General features: G+C 36.8%; 1 protein-coding gene across 2 annotated transcripts in view; it reads left to right on the top strand.

Annotated features, from left to right (window-relative positions):
• Positions 1–19,872, top strand: part of VWA8 (von Willebrand factor A domain containing 8) — a 180,173-nt gene that overhangs the window by 76,094 nt on the left and 84,207 nt on the right. For both annotated transcript variants that reach the window (XR_014880982.1, XM_085215801.1), the window contains exons 20-21: positions 824–895; positions 11,931–12,007. Coding sequence is in view for 1 of the 2 variants with exons in the window: in XM_085215801.1 (XP_085071927.1) it covers positions 824–895; positions 11,931–12,007 (149 nt within the window). In the remaining variant the exon portion in view is untranslated. The remainder of the gene's footprint in view (positions 1–823; positions 896–11,930; positions 12,008–19,872) is intronic.

The raw sequence follows: 19,872 nt of genomic DNA, 5'->3' as shown, positions 1-19,872 counted from the left end.
TGGAGAAATATACAAGACTATTGCTGGAGTAAAGTAGTCAGCATTGCCATATAATCCATAAATCCTTTGGATCCTTTTAAACAAATTATTTGTGAGGAGCGTGATGTGGTTGAATTTTGTATTGTTTGTGTTACCTTTTGCAATATTGCATATATCTGTAAAATACATATCATATACTTTGACTTCATCTAGGCAATCTACTTTAGAAGTTATAAGAAACATAAACTTGAGCTTGTATTTTCCTATTATCCTATTATTATTTTCTTTGAAACTAAAGCTTAATTACAGTAGGAAAGTGTATTTGTTACTAATTTAGACCTGGTGTTTAATGTAAAAAACATACAAATGAAAAACCACCCTGTTTGTAGTGAACGCATTCTCCCTGTGTTTTGTTTCTATTCTGTTCTACCAGGATACATTTTATTTCCTCCTAGTAGTGTTGCTGGAAAGTTGTCCAATTTGTGTGTAAACAGAAGTTCTTATTCACTCGTGACAAACATTCATCTAGGCTAAGAAGGAAATGCATTAGGAATGAATACTGAGAGTAACATATATTTAGGGAAATCAAACACCCAAAATCAATTGGAGCAAAGGAAATACATAAGTGAAATTAGTGATTGTGTTTCATTGTTTTAGTCACCAGCTAAATTGCCTCTGCTATTATTGATTGAGAGACACTTGCTATAAAGTGAATAGCTGTAAGTACAGTGTTCAATAAAACATGGCCTAAATGCTGGTAGTTCCTGTGTACTTCTGTTATTAGTGAATACATAAACTAGACGGTGTAAAAACGAGAGTGAAAATCATGTTTTTCTTTCTTTAGCACATGATGGTAATGGAAGATATGCTAAAAGACTTTCTGTTGGGAGAACATCTTCTTTTAGTTGGCAATCAGGTGAGTTAAACATTTCTTATAATGCATAGGATAGACTTGTTTAAATTGTAACATCAATACAATTAAAATCTTCAATCAACTACATTCTCTATCCTTGATGCTTATGTGCCAAACTTCTGCTTCAAGAGGTTCCAGTAGAGGACAAGAGGTGAACAAATAAGTTGTATTAAAATTTTACTTACAGATTTCAAAATATTAGTCTTCTTGAAAGAGATACAGATCCACTTTATTTTGCATATTTTTGTTGATGGAGACTTTACAGGTGAGATCGTGGGGGCTGTCATATTCTTTTAGTTGGCTGCTATTTCATAACACCTTTATGTTGTGCCTTTGGAAAAAGTCTAATCCAGAACTCGAATGGTCTAGTCTAATATGAAAAGTAAAATGCTAATTATTGTTAAAGTATCTCTGTTGAAATTATAGTGTATGTTTATATTCAGTCTCATCTGTTTAGAATCCTTCTCAAGAGCTTTTATTTAAGATTTCCTACTTCAAATCTCTGTGGAATTCTTCCAAGAAGTATCACATATTAATATTAAATAATAATAAATATCTATTTCATTAATTAAAAACACACACTATTTCCTTAGCACGATATGATCAATTTTCCCCATTCCATAAATAATGCTCTGTGCCATCTGCAAAGTTGTTACTGATGATGCTGCATGTTAAGATTGCCTCCAGGACTTACTGTCATGTGAAGGCAGGGACAGTGTTCTCACTGACAAGGTCCGCAATCCCACCATGGCCATGCAAGAAGAGCAGATCTGTAAATAACAGCTTGGATCAGCCAGGTGCCAGTGTCTGCCAGATAAGTGACAGGGAAGGTCTGAAGTCAAGTGAGCAGGCATGGGGCTGCAGTCACTAAGATTCAGGGCCCTGCACAGCATCACTTGGAGTCTAATTCAGGAAGGGACCGAAGAAAGAGCCTGAGTGTTCCCAAATGACAGGGAGAAAGGGGAGCCCATTGAGGCTATTTGTGGTTTGCTCTGCTGCTGTACCATGAGAGCTGACCTTCAGTGCAGGCAGCTAAAACCCTAAGGACTGGGTAGACAAGCATGCAGAGCTTGGTGGTACACTCAGGTATCTGACATGTGCTTTGTATTTTAAACCGGTTTGAGAGTAAGACACTTGAGAATGATTTCTGGGTTATAAAATATTTTTCCAGCATCAGTATCCTCATCTTTAATAATTTTAATAATTTAATCTGTAAAAAATTTTCTTAAAGCTTATGAAAGTTTGACTGGAGACAATGATAAAGGATTAGACCAGGTATTGGAACATACTGCTTTGATTTTAGACGTCAGCTCAGCTCTGCCATTAAAATTTGTTCTGTCCTTGGCAAATCAGTAATACTTAGGAGTTTTGTTTTTTAATCACAAACGTATGTTCTGGGTACATCCAGGTTTGATATTTCCAGACTTGTTCCACTGTTTCTGTGTGGGACTAAGTTAGGCCAGGTGGCCTTTAACTTTAATTATTTACTGATTTATTAAGTAATGTCTTTAATTATGACCACTTTATTTGCCATTCTGCCATTGTTTCAGTCCCGCCATCCACAACAACCATCCTTGATTTCACAGAGATGGTCACTAACCATTTAGAAATTGCTTGGGTAATTCCATATGTGTATTACTGAAAATTACTATAGCATGTGTTGAATCCTGTTCAAGTACTTCAGAAGCAACCATGTTTTCATGCTGAGTGCACAGATATTTGTGAATAAAATGAGTGTGCAGGGATTAATGTGTAGTCTCTCATATAGAGATTTGGTTTCTCTTAGTTGGCTGGATTTCATTTTCCTGTTTTACCTCTTCAATTTTCCTTACATGTGTACACATAGAATTTCTGTTAGTTTAAGTCCATTTTCTTTATTTCACAGTTGTAACTGAAGTCTCTTCTGTATACTATTATTAATTTTTGTGAGCTGACCAATGAGAGTCCTTTTAGAGGGTTTTGTGTTTTTTTTTCCAGGATTTGAACTTTGAAGATAAATATTTGACATTCCATAAATCAGAATTAAATGATTTTGATAGTGTACCATTGGAAGAGTAGCGTGGTTAAGATGGTATTTTACAGGTGTTATAGCTGGAAAGATTATTGTGGTGGAAAAGGAAGAGTCAAGGAAGAAATGCTCACCTGTATCCAAGGATCTAGGCTCGAGGTGGAAAACTCCAAAAAGGAGGGATCTCCAGAAAGAGATCCTTCCCCAGTGGCAGTCAGCCCTTAAATGCAGTCTTGCCTTCACCTGTGCTCCCACGGCTTACTCCCTCATTGCCTCAATCAGTGGTTCAAGCTGTGACTCAACAGTTGCCATACAGATGTATATTAGGGACTTCCTTTCTTTAATGAAACCAAGGAGAGGTTAAAGATAATTTTTGGGCATTCACAAATCTTTAGGAGTTCAACTTCACAAGCAAACGACTTTATTCACATGTAGTCCTTGAAGAGTATGTGGCCCAGGGTTTTGTATCTTTAATATATTATGCAAAATAAGGGTTTTGCTAAATGCTTACACTGGTTGTTGATTTATTTTGGATACTAACGTGCTTCAATTTAATGTACAAGCAAACAGGTTTCTTTGGGTCCTTGGGAAACATAGTGAATAGATAAGAATTTTCAGCTGTTGAATAGTTTCTGATAAAAGGAAATGCCAATGCTTTAAATATAGCTTCTGATATTGCTTCCTGAGACTCTGAAGTCTGAGTGTGAATGAAACCATCCATAGTTTCTCAAAGCAACTATGAAGCAGCTTCTTCCTTGGCTGAGAGTAAGCAGCTATTTATTGCTCTCAAAGCAACAGGCAGGCAACCACAAGAATCCTGTTCAGTAAAGGTTACTTATTCTTTGCAGTGACTGTTTACGTGGCTGTTACCATATAGCTGTTACGTTGCAGCCATTCCCTGGGCTTCATGGGGCAGAGTGAACTACTTATTCTTATTATCAAGTAAAACTTTCAGGCTGTTTTGTTGTGATTTTTTTTTTTTTCTAATGGACATCGTACAGTTTGTAGGTTGGTCGTTACTTGATATCTTGAATTTTTGTCTTTGGCAATGAGGAGATAAATTATACTCATGCATAATTGTTTATGTGGGAAAAAATTGTTAAGTAACAGTTGTGAAATATATTTTTGAAGTGTTACATGTAACATTTGCCATAAAAGTATTTAAAAAATCTTGCATCTAGAGTTGTGTCAAGAGAGACGTTGGATGCTTCACCTTTATTGGTCCTAAGTGAAGTAAAACATCGGCTGTCTTGAAGAGACCAAATGAAAGATTCATCATTTTAAAGGGTTTCTGACTTTCTGGGGAGAGAAGGCTCATAGCCTTCTCACTTCTGAAGTATTTTATAACCTTGAAGTACTAAAACACTTAACCTTATATTAAACAAAATAAAAGTATTTTATTTGACCTTACTCTTTTGCTGTAATTTGTAGTATGACCTGTTCAGATAACTGATCTCGTAAATTGAAGAGGTTCTGTCATAGCAGTGAGTCCTGAATATTTCTGCTCTTAGGGCACAGTTTTCATGCTAGAGGTATTTCATAACAAATTGTGTTCATTTTGGCCCTTATAGTTATTCTATTTTATTAACTGTATACATGAAGTGTAAATATTATAAATGTGAATGTATTATATAAATATCTATACAATACACTTTTAGTATGATGTACAGTGAGTTAACCTAAAACAATCCAATTGCAATTCTTTGTAGTATGACAGAGGCAGCTTGTATCAGGCCCTGGAGTTCTGCCATGCCTTGAGAACTACACATAATCCCTAAGGTTAATGCCTCATTAACCCTTATCCATTCCATAATGTGTCTTTTAAATAATACGTACTTTTAAAAATTCATTTCGGTAGATACAGATAATATTTGTATGTACATCTGAGGCACCTTCTGCCCTTCTGTTTGATTGCACCCCACCAGCTTTGGCACAGTGCTTTGCCTTGTGCAATTAGATCAACTGCTGTAGGCCTTGTACCATTCTTGTACCAATTCATAGGAATGAAAAGTTTCTGAGTAAACATTACTGTCACTGTTGTTTGGGCATTACCAAAGCTGAGGAATATTCTCTGTCAGTCTTCCTGAAGAGTGAACAGAGGAAAATACGGTGTACATCGATACAGCCTCAGTGTTCATCAAGACCATTCCCTATAAGTCATCTTCTTGTTGCTTTCTTCTTTCCAGAATTCCCAGCTGCTCTTTTGTCTTGTAGTTCTCTTCATTGCCAACGTTTATCATTTTCATGGATTTGGTATTTGCCAGACTATCCTTGAAATATCTATGTTACCAGTATAAAAAGAAACCACCAAGTTGATAATAAGAATAATAAGAAATGCCATTAGATACTGTTTCAATTACTGTTGAATGCTAAGAGCAGTTTAATTTTGTGCTTCTTCACTGATGATTTGGAAAATTTGGATTTTGACTTTGCCTTTGTACTTGTTCAGAATGGCTCCCCACTAATTCTTCCTTGTATGAGGAGAGAAAACTTTGCAAGTCTTGTATCAAGGAAATAAATTAGCGTGATTAGTTCTTGTTTTCTGCTTTTCTTCAAGTCAGACATGAATGTAAATGGACTCTCATTACCTTGAAGAGTTTAGTGAGACAAATGATTGAGTCTTTCTTAAAGATGCTTAAAAGAACGTGCTTGAATAGATCGTTCCATCTAAGGTAAAATTATTCTTACATCTTTGTGAAATTGCATTAAATAGATACTGAGAGCATATAACATTATCAGTCACCAACAAAACTTAAAATACTGAATGCTTAGCATCTTAACTTCTCTAGAAGAAATTTTTACTTGCTTTGACTTGTAAAGATGGACAACTTCCTCTGCAAGGCAAGAATGTACTATCCTAAAGCAACTTTATTACTGTCCCTTTGAACATGAAGAAACAGAGGTCTAAATGAGCTAAACTTGGCAAACTGCTGTGGTAATTTTTGCCTAAGGAGTTTTTTTGTGACAGTTGTGTAAAACTCAGAAAATATTTGTCTTTTACTTCTACAGTCACATGCATATGTAGCATTCTCTTTAAATGTCTGTCTGCTTAAATTATCACTTTCTGCCTTTGCACGTTATATTGTGAAGGATCAGAATAGAAAAAGAATCAACTAATTGATTTTCTTTGGGATTTATCTACCCAGAATTCTTTTTATTTTGATTTTTTCATATCTTCCCCTCTGCTGAACATACATTTTCTCACATAACTGAAAATATAAAAACAGCAGTGCCCTAAAAGGGCGCTGGGTGGATTTTTGTACTAAAATTCAGGGGAAAAAAAGTAAGATATCTGCCAGCTTGTCTACATTTGTAGTTGGGAATGTATCCAAAGCGTTCAATTCATGACTTTTGATAATGGTGAAATTTTAATTTTTTAATCTTTTGTTGTTGTTGTTTGTCCCAGCTTCTGAATTTGTAATAAAATAATGAGTTCATAAACCGGAAGATGCTCACGTGCGATGCTCTGCTGTGACCAGTATATAGATCACTTTTGGGGCAGGACTTAATCACTGCTGATTTATTCACGTTTATTCCAAGCGAAGCTTATTACACCAGGAGTATTTGACAGAGCTGTGTAGGTGCTGCTTGTTGCTCTGGTGATAGAACTTTTTCTCTCTCTCTTTTTTTTTTTTTTAAATCAGAACTGTGGTTCTGATTTTACGTTCTCTGGTGTAAAAATAGCAGCCTCAATCAAAATGCTTGCACTCTTGCAAATGTTTTTGTTGGCAGATGCAGGCAAGTTACAGACATGGAAGATGGTTCAGTGCCAAGGCCAGTGTTAGAAACCATTCATTAGCAAAAGTGTCCTCATTTTCTTCATTTGGGAAAGTGAAAAACCATAAGTTTCTGTGACAATGATGCTATCAATATGATTATTGTATATGTAGTAACAAACTGAGGACTTTTACAGGATTCTTTATATTCTGTGTCAAAATTTAATAAAAAGGTTTTGTCCTTTTTTTCCCCTAATAATGTGACTTGAAAATTACGAAATTTTGTTAAAGGCCAAAATGATGAAGTAGCAAACTGTTTTTCTCCCCAGTTTTAAAGAATTGTTTCATCCTTCAGTAATGAGACAGATGCTCTGCTGAAGGTGATTTAAGCTGCGCAGGATGGCTGCATGCTGAAATGCAAAAGCTGTGATTGCAGTGCTTCTGCTGATGGACATCACCGATCTTTAACTGCTTTGGATATGACCTGCAGATTATTTAAAAGGAAATGAAAATGAGGCAGCATTTTTAGATTTATTTTTCCTAAGAGGCAAACTATTAATTTAAAAAACATGGGCACAGTAAGACATGTTATGTCTTACTGACATAAGTTGGACTATGCAGGGGAGAATTTTATCCCACTACTGTAATAGCTGCGTCCTGAATTGCAGAACACCTCCTGGGACCTGTAAAAACCTTGTTTATATTTGAAACTACAGTTACTGCTTGAAGATTAAATCATTTTATCCTTGGCAACAAGTGTTTACAGTGTCAGGAGAATTTTTAACTAAGGGTTTATTTTGCCTTCTAATTGCATAATCTCCTTTTTATTATTCATTAGCATAGATACTTACTTACCATTTTCCTATTTCACTTGTCCCATATGTCTGACAGAGGAAAAATTGCCTGTAACTTGCTTTCTGAACTACTTCTATTCAATTTAGCTGAAACACCAACAAAGATGCTTTTTTTCCTCTGGTTAGCATATTTTCATATTTCTGATACATTAAGTAACTGCTATAGTATGTCTATATATAACACACAGAAAGTGTTAACAGTAAGCTGGTTTGGAGTGTTACATTAGGCTGCAGTAATTGCAAATTATGTGAGATTGCATTCTGAATTTGACCCAAGTTCACCAGCATTTTACTGTGTTCCTGTGACACATGTAGTTCTGATTCCTTCTATTTAAATAGTTGACTACAGGTGGTGTGGGTGGCTGATACAGCTTGCTTCTTGGCACTGGATATAGATTGAAAAGAAAGGAGGGTAATTTTGTTGCCATTACGATCATTTTTTACTTCTGGGATGCCAGTAACTTATTTCAGAAGTTTTTTCCTAAAATGAGTTAGCCTTTTCCACTCTTCATATTTACCTGAAGAAGAAAGACCACCAGATGTATTTTTCCCATGAGGTTCCAATGAGTTTGAAATAAACCTGGTTTCCTTGGCCTTGTGCTAATGAGTAATATTCAAGGAAAGAACTCAGCCGAACTCTTCTTTTCTGCAGTTTTTTAATGGTCTAAAAGAGCCTTCTAAATATATTCGGTCTCTTCCTTATTCTCTAACATGTCATGGGGTAAAGGAGACAAAGAGAAGTGGGAGCGTGTCATGAAGTAAGAATGTGGAGGAACAGAATCAAGGAGCTTTCACTTGAACTTTGCTCTAGCTGCTGTTGCCAACCAAGGATTTTCTGTGGTACACCACAACCTCTAAGAAGGCACGTCATGTACTCTCTGAAAAAGTTCAGTCTAAAAATTGGGCAATGTTAATGTGTTCATAATAGCTAAAATGTGGTGGGAATGCCTTTTGAATACTACATGCACCTTTAAAAATGTATTATGTTCTAGAATCAAGGTATCCTTAAAAAGAAATGAAAGCAGGTGTGCAAGGAATCTGGTGAGAGGCCCAAACACAAACAAGACAAGGGTGTGGTGTGGTGATGGCACAACTCCCACTGACTTCGCTGTGCTACTTGGCTAAGAGTGCTCTCAGCCTTCCTCCATGGTGGTCCCCCACCAGGCTTGTGTCTTCTGAGCATCCATTCAAAAGTGAGCTGCGTTCCTGTTAATAACCTTGGTGACAATTTAGCATGGATTGAACTATGCAAAACCAGCTGTGCATGTCCTCTTCCTGTGGGAAGGGGAGAGAAATTAGATGTCATTTTGTAGGTGCGAAAATATTATTTTCAAGTATTATTTGAAGAATCTACAGACCGTACATTAATGTGATGGAAGTTCAAGTTCTTTTTTTTTAATTTATGGTAACCATTTTTTGTTTAGTTGTAAGTATGCCTTACACTGATTCGATACGTTGATCTGTTTCTTCATCCTTGTACTTGCAGTAGCTATCTAGGGCCCCCCCTGCAGAGAAAAAAACGTGCAAACCACTAGGAGTAGATAAAGAAAACTATGCAGGCATCTGCCCAGTTTTCTTTAGCTCTCGTAGTAAAAGAAAAAGCAGCTGCTTTCAATACGGGTATGTGTTCTTGACATTACAGGAATACCCATTTATTCACCTATTTATGACTTTAACTATCTGACTGCTAGTATATGAGAATAAAACTGTCCATGTGCACTACTAGAGGATTCTTAGCCTGTTTCTGGTAACTTTTGATGCTTCTGATGTAGTTCCTAAAGTTGTGTGATTCCATGTCTCTGACTGGCTGACTTAACTGACTGGCAGAGCGCAGAGGGTCGTCGTTGGTGGTGCAGAGTCTGGCTGGAGACCTGTAACCAGTGGTGTCCCCCAGGGGTCTGTGCTGGGTCCGGTCTTGTTCAACATCTTCATCAATGACCTTGATGAGGGTATAGTGGCAACCCTCAGCAAGTTTGCTGATGATACGAAGTTGGGAGGATTGGCTGACACGCCTGAAGGCTGTGCTGCCATTCAGCGAGACCTGGACAGGCTGGAGAGCTGGGCAGTAAGAAACCGGATGAGGTTCAACAAAAGCAAGTGTAGGGTCTTACACCTAGGGAGGAATAATTGCATGCACCAATACAGGCTGGGGGATGAGCTGCTGGAGAGGAGCTCTGCAGAGAGGGACCTGGGCGTCCTGGTGGACGACAGGTTGGCCATGAGCCAGCAGTGTGCCCTCGTGGCCAAAAAGGCCAATGGCATTCTGGGGTGCATTAAGAAGAGCGTGTCCAGCAGGTGGAGGGAGGTGATCCTCCCCCTCTACTCTGCCCTGGTAAGGCCTCATCTGGAGTACTGTGTCCAGTTCTGGGCTCCCCAGTACAAAAAAGACAGGGATCTCTTGGAAAGAGCCCAGCGGAGGGCCACAAAGATGGTGAAAGGCCTGGAGCATCTCCCCTATGAAGAAAGGCTAAGTGAACTGGGTCTGTTTAGCCTTGAGAAAAGAAGACTGAGAGGGGACCTGATCCAGGTTTATAAATATCTGAGGTGTGGCGGCCATAGCGGTGAGGCCAGTCTCTTTTCAGTGGTACGTGGAGACAGGACGAGGGGAAACGGACATAAGCTACAGCATAGGAAGTTTCGCACGAATGTGCGTAAGAACTTCTTCACGGTGAGGGTGACGGAGCACTGGAACAGGCTGCCCAGGGAGGTTGTGGAGTCTCCTTCTCTGGAGATATTCAAGTCTCGCCTGGACGCCTACCTGTGCGACCTGGTGTAGGGAACCTGCTTTGGCAGGGGGGTTGGTCTCGATGATCTCTAGAGGTCCCTTCCAACCCCTACAATTCTGTGATTCTGTGATTCTGAGTTTCTAGAAGAATTGACATGGTATCATCCCATTTTTCAAAGCGGTGAAGAAATGTATTTCTAGTGACAATTTTCAGCAATATCTAGTGACAAGTATTGTGTTGTAGTTTCTTATTACAGCTATGCATGAAGCTGTAGATTCTTCTGGAGGACCAGATGGAGGAAGATTCATGAGAAGGCGTGAGCAGATCACTAATTTGACTTAGCTTTCCTATGTTCCAGTTCAGTCTACAGTAGGGTAGTTCTGTTTCTGTCAATTCTGCTGTATTTTTTTCCTCTGCTCTTGTGCTGAGAACTTTCCTTTCATGGTTTCAACTTCTACACATCTGTGTGTGATTCTCTATTCTCATAAATGCAGCCATATGAGACTGTGGTCGCTTTTTGAGAAGCTTCAGTGTTGCAATTCTGCAGCTGTCAGTTGCCATCTTTGAGATAGAATTTAGTCGTAAATGTCATAACTCACAGTTATGAATGCTCCTATTCTGTTTCAGTGCCAAGTGAAACAGATTAGCTGGTCTCAAGTAGGTTTAATCTAATCTCTTTAATCTGTCCGTGGGTTATATTTATCTGCTTTAGTTTACAGTGCTATGGACTAATGATGCACTCACGAAGTCAGTGTGAATCTCGGTAGAGGGACGGATTCTTCTCAAACTGTTCTTGGCAGGTTTACAACTGAACTTTTCTTTCTGCTCATTTTTCTTGTTCCTTTTTTTCCTTGGCAGAGATTTCCCTTTCCACTTTCTTACTGGAGGAATAAGATTTTTTTAACTGAAGTTCGTTACTGCAGTTTGGTACATGTCAAGGAACATATGACCTGGATTCCCTTAGGATGAAACTAAGTTGGAATGTGTTCCAGCAGCACACCTAATACCTTCAGCATACTTCCTTCCATGCAAACAAGCCAGGCCTGGGGTGAAGTGTCAGCTCCTGAAACACTTGTACAGAAGACAAAGTGATGTTAGCTACACCTGATTCATTCCATAAGCTCACTATCACTGGTCTCCACACCTTGCTAATGTAGACCTTCTGCAGTATAGCAGTGTTGTAGATCAATTAATTTCCAACCCAATTCTGATTCTCTGGACCTTTTTTCTAATGCCCAGTGGAAGGTGATTAGCAAATATTAACAAAGGTGATGTCTAAGTCTGTGTGACGAATGCAGTGTGTTTCCTATGGCCAACAAAAATTACCTTTTCATCCTTAGTGCAAGCTAACTTCGTGGTATTCAGAGCCTTACAATACATTCGTGAAATGTGGGGCTTGTAAACAAATGGAGATAGTTAAAGCAATTCATAGGCATGAGTGATATGACTCTAGAGAATCAATCCTTTCTCTGATCACTCCTACTAAAGCATAATGGTTTCGCAGATACATACATATGTAAAATAATATTAAATTGCAGTTAGAGCTCTTTTTTGTGAATTGAAATTGTATTTGCTTATAAAGAAATTTGGAGAGTGTTTGAACAGTTTTAGAAAGTTACTTTTTTTTATAACTTTTAAATGTGTCATTATGATAACTCTTAAATGAAATTTTATCACTCTTAATTGTGTCTTCATGTTATAATAATGTCTTTGTGTCACATTTATTTGCTGCAGGGTGTTGGGAAGAACAAAATTGTTGACAGATTCCTTCACCTTTTAAACAGATCCAGAGAGTATTTACAGCTGCATAGGTAAGAACTTGTTACATTTTCATACTTTACAATCTGATTTCACACGTTTTAAAACTCACATTTCTGAAGTTTAATTTGCTCTTATTGTTTGAATAAATACTCTATTACTTTGGGTGGCACACAGACCACAGAAATGTATCCCTTTTGTAGGCAGTAAGCAATAAGGTTGATGAGAGGGTTCAGGAATCTAGTGGAATCACTTTACTTAGCATAACAGGAAGTAAAGCTTGGAGTCTACTGATGTCAAACCAAGGAAGTCCTACTATATTATCATTTCTGGAGAGATTTCCCTAAGCATGAAGTATTGTGTGAGAGAAGAATTTCAAAGGCTCTTACTGGAATATATCATTCATAAGATAAGAAATACTCTTAAGTATTTGTTTTTTTCTTTGTCATTCCTACTAAGCACATGTATTTGTCATCTATAAACATGTTTGGATTAGGAAATGATATTTTTTTTCTGCAAGCTAAGAAAAGGTTTTCAGTACAACAAACCAATTGAAAACAATTTAAAATCTGAAATAAACAACAGATTATGATTGTGTACTGATTTAATACTAATTTATCTGCCTGCTCTTTATGGCACGTGGATCAGTAAATTGAAACAAACACTGAATAGGTATGGAATAATTATTTTCAATTGAATTGCATTGTATTTCTTCTTCATTCCTATTCTTTACCTTTCTTTCTTGAACTTCCTACCTTTATTACCCTATCTCTTTCTATAATCACTGTTCTTTAGTGCTAATAAAAATGATCATCTTTGGTATTTTGCCCTTTAACAGCATGGTCTGGTCTCTTTAGCATTTTCTCTCTCTTTCTCCTCTAGCTTTGTGTCTTCAAATATCTTATCCTTGTGTTCCTGATGCTAGGATAGCTCTACCTCATCACTTTTTTACTGCTGTTTTCTTACATACTTTTTCTCCTAAAGTCCCATCACTGCTTTTCTAAATACTACTTTTATGACCTGCTACTCTGAGCTTTGCATTAACTTTCATGTCATCATCTCTGCCTGAAATAGGCACCCCCTCCTTTTCACACATAATCACTTTCTGCACATCTCATTTGGATTAACAAAGTACTACAGTATTCCTATCACTCCATGTACATGACCTTTAAAATTTCTAGTGAGTTGTGGTCAAGAAGAACAGTATAAATTAATATTGAGAGAGCTCAGGGGAGCACTGTATAAAAAAAGATGTTTGGGATTACAATGGACCCATAGAATTTATTAGGTACAACATTCTAGATTATACATCTCCAGAAAAATAAGGTGCCTTTGCTATAGACTCTTATAAGGTTGCTTATTGTTTTACGGTGTTTAAGGAATAGATAGAAATAACAAATGATGAACCTGAGCAGTTCTAGAAGAACAATTCCAGGGTGTAGAGAAACCAGAAATTTCTACTTCCTAGGTAGCATTCGTGAGAATCTTAGTCTATATAGTACCTTGGTAAACTTTATAAAACCTTTAAAAAAGGATTATGATATTCTTAGCGCACACTTTTGGATTACAAAACAAAATAGGAAAAAGTTTGCCCTCAAATAATTTACTATTACAGTTTTAGACATTTTGTAGGGGAAATACAGTTAGTAGCTTACAGCATATAAGTGTTTTATAGCAAATATGCTAGGTTGTACACTTCATCTGGATGTTTCTGCAGATTAGTAACATTAACCGTGCTAGCAGGAAATTATTTCTAAATTTAATACTTTAAATGGTGCTCATATACTTGAATTATAATTCTAGAGCAATTGAATGTTCTAAGCATGTATTTTAGTTGACAACCTTCCAAAGGAAAGGAAGAATATTATTGCTTTTCTTTTCAAGGAAAAAATGCAATACATTAAGTAAAAATTGAAGGGAATTCTTGACCCTTTCAGAAATGTATCTGACGTTGCTCACCATTAGTCCTTGGAATTTAGGTTGAAGACTCTCTTTAGATTGCTGTAACAATTCTTTCTAGAAATGAGCATGCAGCTGTCAGCTGCATATCCTGAGGCTCTGAGTTTCCAGTGAGATATTAAATCTTTAGGAAGATGGCTGATGACATCACCAGTTCTCAAACATGCCCGTGTCAAATGTCACTTTCTATAATTAGTTATAAAACACGTACTTACAATAATTCTAAAATGGAATTGCTGTCTCAGCTGAATAGTATGCCTTGCTATTGAATTGTGTCTGCTATGTTCTGGAGTAGATAGGTATAAATCCTTAGGTAAGAAGTAGCCTTGTTGATGACTCTAACAAAGATGTAGCTGGAGGAGAATTTGTCGGAGTGGAGAAAACTGTAAGAGCTTTAAAATTAATGTAATGAAGATCTTTAATAACATGTATCATTACATAATAAATAAAGAAGCAAATAAATAACAGGCACAAGTAAGTGAAGGTGAGCCTGGATGAAATTTCCTGATATTCTAAGCAATTTATTAACATTGTTGCCATTTTTCAAAACTGAATTTTAAGTAGGTTTAAGTATCAAACTCATGAAGATATTCCAGAAATATTTAGATTCAATAGATTGTGATGTAAATAAGGGATAAACATACAGTCATGTAACGTAACACACTGTGTTATGCAGTATAATTACTGTAGGTGTCTTTTATAAAAGACTATCTTACCCCTTGCACCTTTTAACAGTAGAAATAAAATAACTAGAAATACTATTCAAATATGTTTTGATTTTGATTGTTTTGGGAAGGGGTGTTTTTTCGTTTTATTTAGTTTGCATTTTCGTTTGTTTTTTTTACTTTCTAGATAGTATAGTGTAGCATCCAAATACAAGCTGTTGCACTTGAGTCAGGGTAATCCCAGGTATGAGTACAAACTGAGAGAGGAACTCCTTGAGAGCAGAGGAGGACTTGGGGGCCATGGTGGACAAGAAGCTTTACATGAGCCAACAGCGTGCACTTGCAGCCCAGAAAACCAACTTTATCCTGAGCTACATCAACAGAGGGGTGGCCAGCAGAGAAAGAAAGGGGATTATCCCCCTCTGCTCAGACCTTGTGAGGCCCCATCTTGGGTACTGTGTTCAGGCCTGAGGTCCCCAGTACAGAAGGGATGTAGAGATATTGGAGTGAGTTCAGAGGAGATCCACAAAGATGATGAAAGGGCTGGAGCACCTCTCCTGTGAAGAGAGAGCTGGGCTTGTTCAGCCTGGAGAAGAGAAGGCTTCAGGGAGTCCTCATTGTGATGTTCCAGTACTTAAAGGAAGCTTACAAACAGGAGGGAGACCAACTTTCTGCATGGGCAGACAGTGATGGGACAAAACGGAATGGCTTTATAATTTAAAGGGGAGGAAATGAGGTTTAGATGTTAGGAAGAAATTCTTTACCTAGAGGGTGGGGAGGCATAGGAACAGGTTGCCCAAAGAAGCTGTGGGTGCCCCATCCCTGCTGGCATTCAAGCCTGAGCTGGTGGGTGGCAGCCCTGCCCACAGTAGGGGGTTGCAAATGGATGGTCTTAAAGGTCCATTCCAACCCAACCAAATTCTATATGAGTTCTGATCTAAAACTTCACATATTCCAAAAGATTCACTTGGGAAGTTTGCTTCTTTTAGGCAGTGAGCTGATAGAAGGGATAATTTTAAAACCTCAAAATTAATGTCTTGTACTGGAAGATGGTGAGAGGAGATAGGAGACAGAAAAGAGAGTGTTTTTCCTTAAACATCTTTTCTAACATCTGTATTTACTTGCTTAACCACTGATTCATATGTAAGGGTCAGCCTGACCTTAAGAATTAAATTGTTTATGGAGGTTATAAATCTTTCTCCTAGGCTCGCTTACCTCATTGAGAGATTTTCTTGAGTATAATTTATATATATTTTATATACATGCATGTGTGTGTATATATATACACACATGTTTAGAGAGTAGGGTATATTCATATATATTCAGTCACACATACATATGTTTATATATATATATATGTACACCACCCTGTTGATAAACATTCTGTGGAAACACACTGATAGCAGGTTGGCCTGTTAGTAACTGAGCACTTCTGTTTCCAAGCAATTTTTGGAAAAAAAGCCAACCTGAAAACCAACACACTAAACTTTATTTAAGTTTTATAAATCATTTTGGGACCAAGAAACTAAATATCTTAACTGAAATAAAGCTGTGATTAAAATTTAATAAGGAAAGAAATTAAGAAAAATGTTTGCTTATAAATTATTCAGAAAGTTGACTGCCCTTGCTTACATACTTCCTAATATTAGAAGTTGATCAGGACACAAAAAAGAATAACTGCAAAAAGGCAGATCTCTTTTATCATATACAACTGGGGTTATAGGACTCCATCTGAAACTGACAGTTGGGGTTAGGGTCTGCATAGCCTCTGTCTAGGATTGCACTTAGAAAGCATTTTGCTTCTTTTCCATGCTGAATCAGAAGTGTCATCTACTGAGATTTCCAAATTGATCCCTTTCTTTTAAGAATAACTTCTGGGAGATAAACCCTCAAATGTTGTTTATTTGTGAGGGATGACTGCGGCCACAATACTGGCTACACATTATGAAACATACAACAGCATTATCTTGCTTAATGTTAATCTTTAAGATCTTTCTGCTTTCACCTTGAATGATGCATTCACCTTCATGATGCTGCTGGGAAGGTGAAAATCTGAGGCAGCTGCAGGCCAAACAGACATCTGTTTAGAAATTAGATGCATATTGGATGACTTTATTACAAACTTTTATGTCCTTCAAATAAATGTAACAGAGCATTGAATACTTGCTTTATTCCTAAATTTGTGAACCCTGGAAAAGCTCATAATTTTATGGACCTTGCCATTACTACTTTTGTAGTCTCTTGTGTGAGTCAGATGGAAAGAAATCACCTGTGGTTCTTCAGAAGAACGTGAAACCAAACTTAGTACAAACTGTGGATCTGTAAAACAGGTTTCACTGGATCAGGAAATAAGCTTTTCATTAGAACTGATAACATCTTCTTTTAAATTACAAAGTTTCTTGAAAGATGATTCCACAGAAGGAAAATACAAACCAAATGAAAAAAAAAACCAAAAAGCAGTAAAGCCTTAGAAAAGACTCAGGTAAGAATATGTGACCTATTCAGGCTGTAAAATCTTTTCAATCACTAATGAGAGAGTAGTACATAAAATATAAACTCACACTTCTCCTTCATAAAAGCCCCAGAAAAAAAGTGCTGTAGACTTAAAACTGTTGCTCCTTTAATGAAGAAAAAAAATTAATTTTACCTCTCTTACCATCAAATTAGTAACTAATTGCATGTAAAGAATGGTTTTTGCTGGATTGACAATATCCTTTATCTGCCATTTAAACAATTATGCATCTGTTTGGAATTCAGTCTTACCATTAAGCTGTTTTTTTAAGTTACAATGACAGTGATTAAAAAAAAAAGTTTTCAAAAGCTGAGGTTCTGCCTAGGAAGGGGAAAAAATTCAGTGACCTACAGTTTGTACTGGTTTCTTTTAGAGTAAATGATATATTAGTTTTACATGCTGAAGACATTTGAATACATCAAGTTTCTGGAATCATGTAATTTTATCTGATCTTAGTATTCATTAAGTAATCTCCTAGTCTTAAACATAGTGTTCTTAAAAAGGGAAAATAATATTGGCAAATAATTCATTCTCTGGGTTTATTGCACCTGAAATTTCATTTTAGACAGCTAAATGGAACTGGAGAAATTCAGTGGAGATCATGTAGTGTCAACTCTAAGATCTGATGCTGTACGACTTCTGAAAGCTGCCATCTCTATTCTGTTGGTATTGGATTGGTTTTATATTATGTAGCCAAAAAGAGCAACTGGCAGTAGGAACCTTATGAAATTATCTGACATCTTGTGTTGTGCTTCAAATTGCTCTATTAGCAAACAAGCAAAAGCCTCTTTCTCTGTGTAGTACCTTGAAAAAAATTTAAATGTGGAAAGAAGGCCTGTGTTCCAAGCAGCACAGTGCTTTGGCTCAGGACAGCATAATTGACATTATTATGTGTCAGTACTTCTTTGTGAAGTTTGGTATGCATTACATTTGTTGATGCTTTGAGATTTTCAAAAGCCTTGGGCATATAGTCCTTGGCAAATTGCTGTAGGTGAGCTTGAGCTTGAGCTACACCTGTTGGATTAGATGACCTCCAGAGGCCCCTTCCAACTTCAAGCATTATGTGATTCTGTTATATACCAACAATTTTTGCAAGCCAGAGGTAGATGACACCAGTGTGTTCTTACTTTCGGTTAAATCAAAATTGTTCAATAGGAAAAAAAATTAAAGTAAAAAATTAATTTATCTTCATAAAATTAGATAATCCAGCAGTGATTGTTCCACGCAGGGAGTCCATTAAAACGGTCCTTGGCTTTTGTGCAAATATGTCTGTGTGAAAGAATTGCTAAAAGCTGAGGAAATTAAGAAGCAGTTTCAGATCATCATTTTTGGAACAAGAAAAGTAGGAATATTTTTTGTAACGTCATTAAGTTTGATAACTTGTAGAACATTCGTTTATTGTTATGATATGAGTGTAAATAACAAGCAGAAATTTCTCTGAGATGTTTCCTGGCTTCATGCTGCTTTCACATTGATCAGCCATGGGAAATGCAGCAATTGCAGCTCACCGTCTCCATCTCGGCAGTGTCTGCCACAGGCATTCCTCTACTCAATTAAAAGCTTTCAGAATTGAAAATGATCAGTCCTTTCCATTGCTATGGGAAATTGGTTGCTCTCAGCTAGTGGGAGAGCTAGATTCCCTCTGAGCTACTACACACAGGTGGCAGCTGATGTCCTAGTAAGTAAAACTTGTCAACCTCTACTCTGACATCTTGTGCTTGTAGAACTGCAGTCATTTAGTTGGGTAAGAATGTTGTGGTCGCTTACAAAAATAGAAGCTTTTGATGAGCATCCTGCAGTGCAATCTACATCAATAATTTATTGATGGATTATGATGGGTTTTCTGCTACTCGGAGCTTCAGTGAGTCTACAGGAGATGTGAACCAAGTAGTTCAAGCATTCTCTTTCTCCATATCAAGAAAACATTCTTGGAAATTAAACCATTTTTTGTCCAAAAAGAGAATACAAATATTTATAAGGTCATGTAACAAAAAGGAGGAGAGTTTTTTGGTGCAGAAGAGTTGTTCTTGTAATGTCTGAAAAGTTGAAGCTGCTTGATAAATACAGTTTGATGCCTTTTTGTGATACAGGAGAATTTATGACGTTCCCTTCTTTAGCTTTGATAAAAAAGAAAAAAACTTTTATAAAATGCAGTGCTTGCTTTGAGGTTCATGCCCTTAAGTTAGCCATACTATGCATAGTTCTCTGTGTTCAGATAACTTTTTTGTCGCCTTTCTAATCATTAATATAGGCCTAGTCTAAAGCATTTTGACTTTCTTTTCGATTGTTGTCTTAGAATACTAATTCCTATAAAAATTCTATTTGTTACCTGATAATCTTGCTGTTATTTTAGATGATAATGCACTACCTTATTCTGGTTATCTCCATGTTACATTTTATTTCAAAGAATTTCCGTATGATGTTGCATCTTCCTGTCAAAGTCACTGTCTTTGTTCGTGTGACTGATGATTTGAAAGTGTGGTACAAGATACATTTTAAGTATCTGCTATATCCTGGGATGTGGCTTTTTCTAATTCTGTAATAAATTACAGTAATCTTTTCATCGAAAAATTACCTGAGTTTACATACGTTATCCTTTTCAAAATAAAGGCAATTTTGCTGTGATCTTTAACAATCAAATTAATTGGGAGGTTTGGGGTAGGAAAATGGGCGTATAGTGTCCCTACAAGCAATAGTTACTACAAACTGTGCATTAATCTTTTGATGTTAATTTTCTTTCTCTCTTTTCCAGTACATGTAATCAGTATGAAATCTAATTACC

Source organism: Meleagris gallopavo, chromosome 1, assembly GCF_905368555.1.
Source record: "Meleagris gallopavo chromosome 1, MGAL_WU_HG_1.1, whole genome shotgun sequence".
NCBI lineage: Eukaryota > Metazoa > Chordata > Aves > Galliformes > Phasianidae > Meleagris > Meleagris gallopavo.
This window is presented reverse-complemented; position numbering and strand designations above follow the sequence as displayed.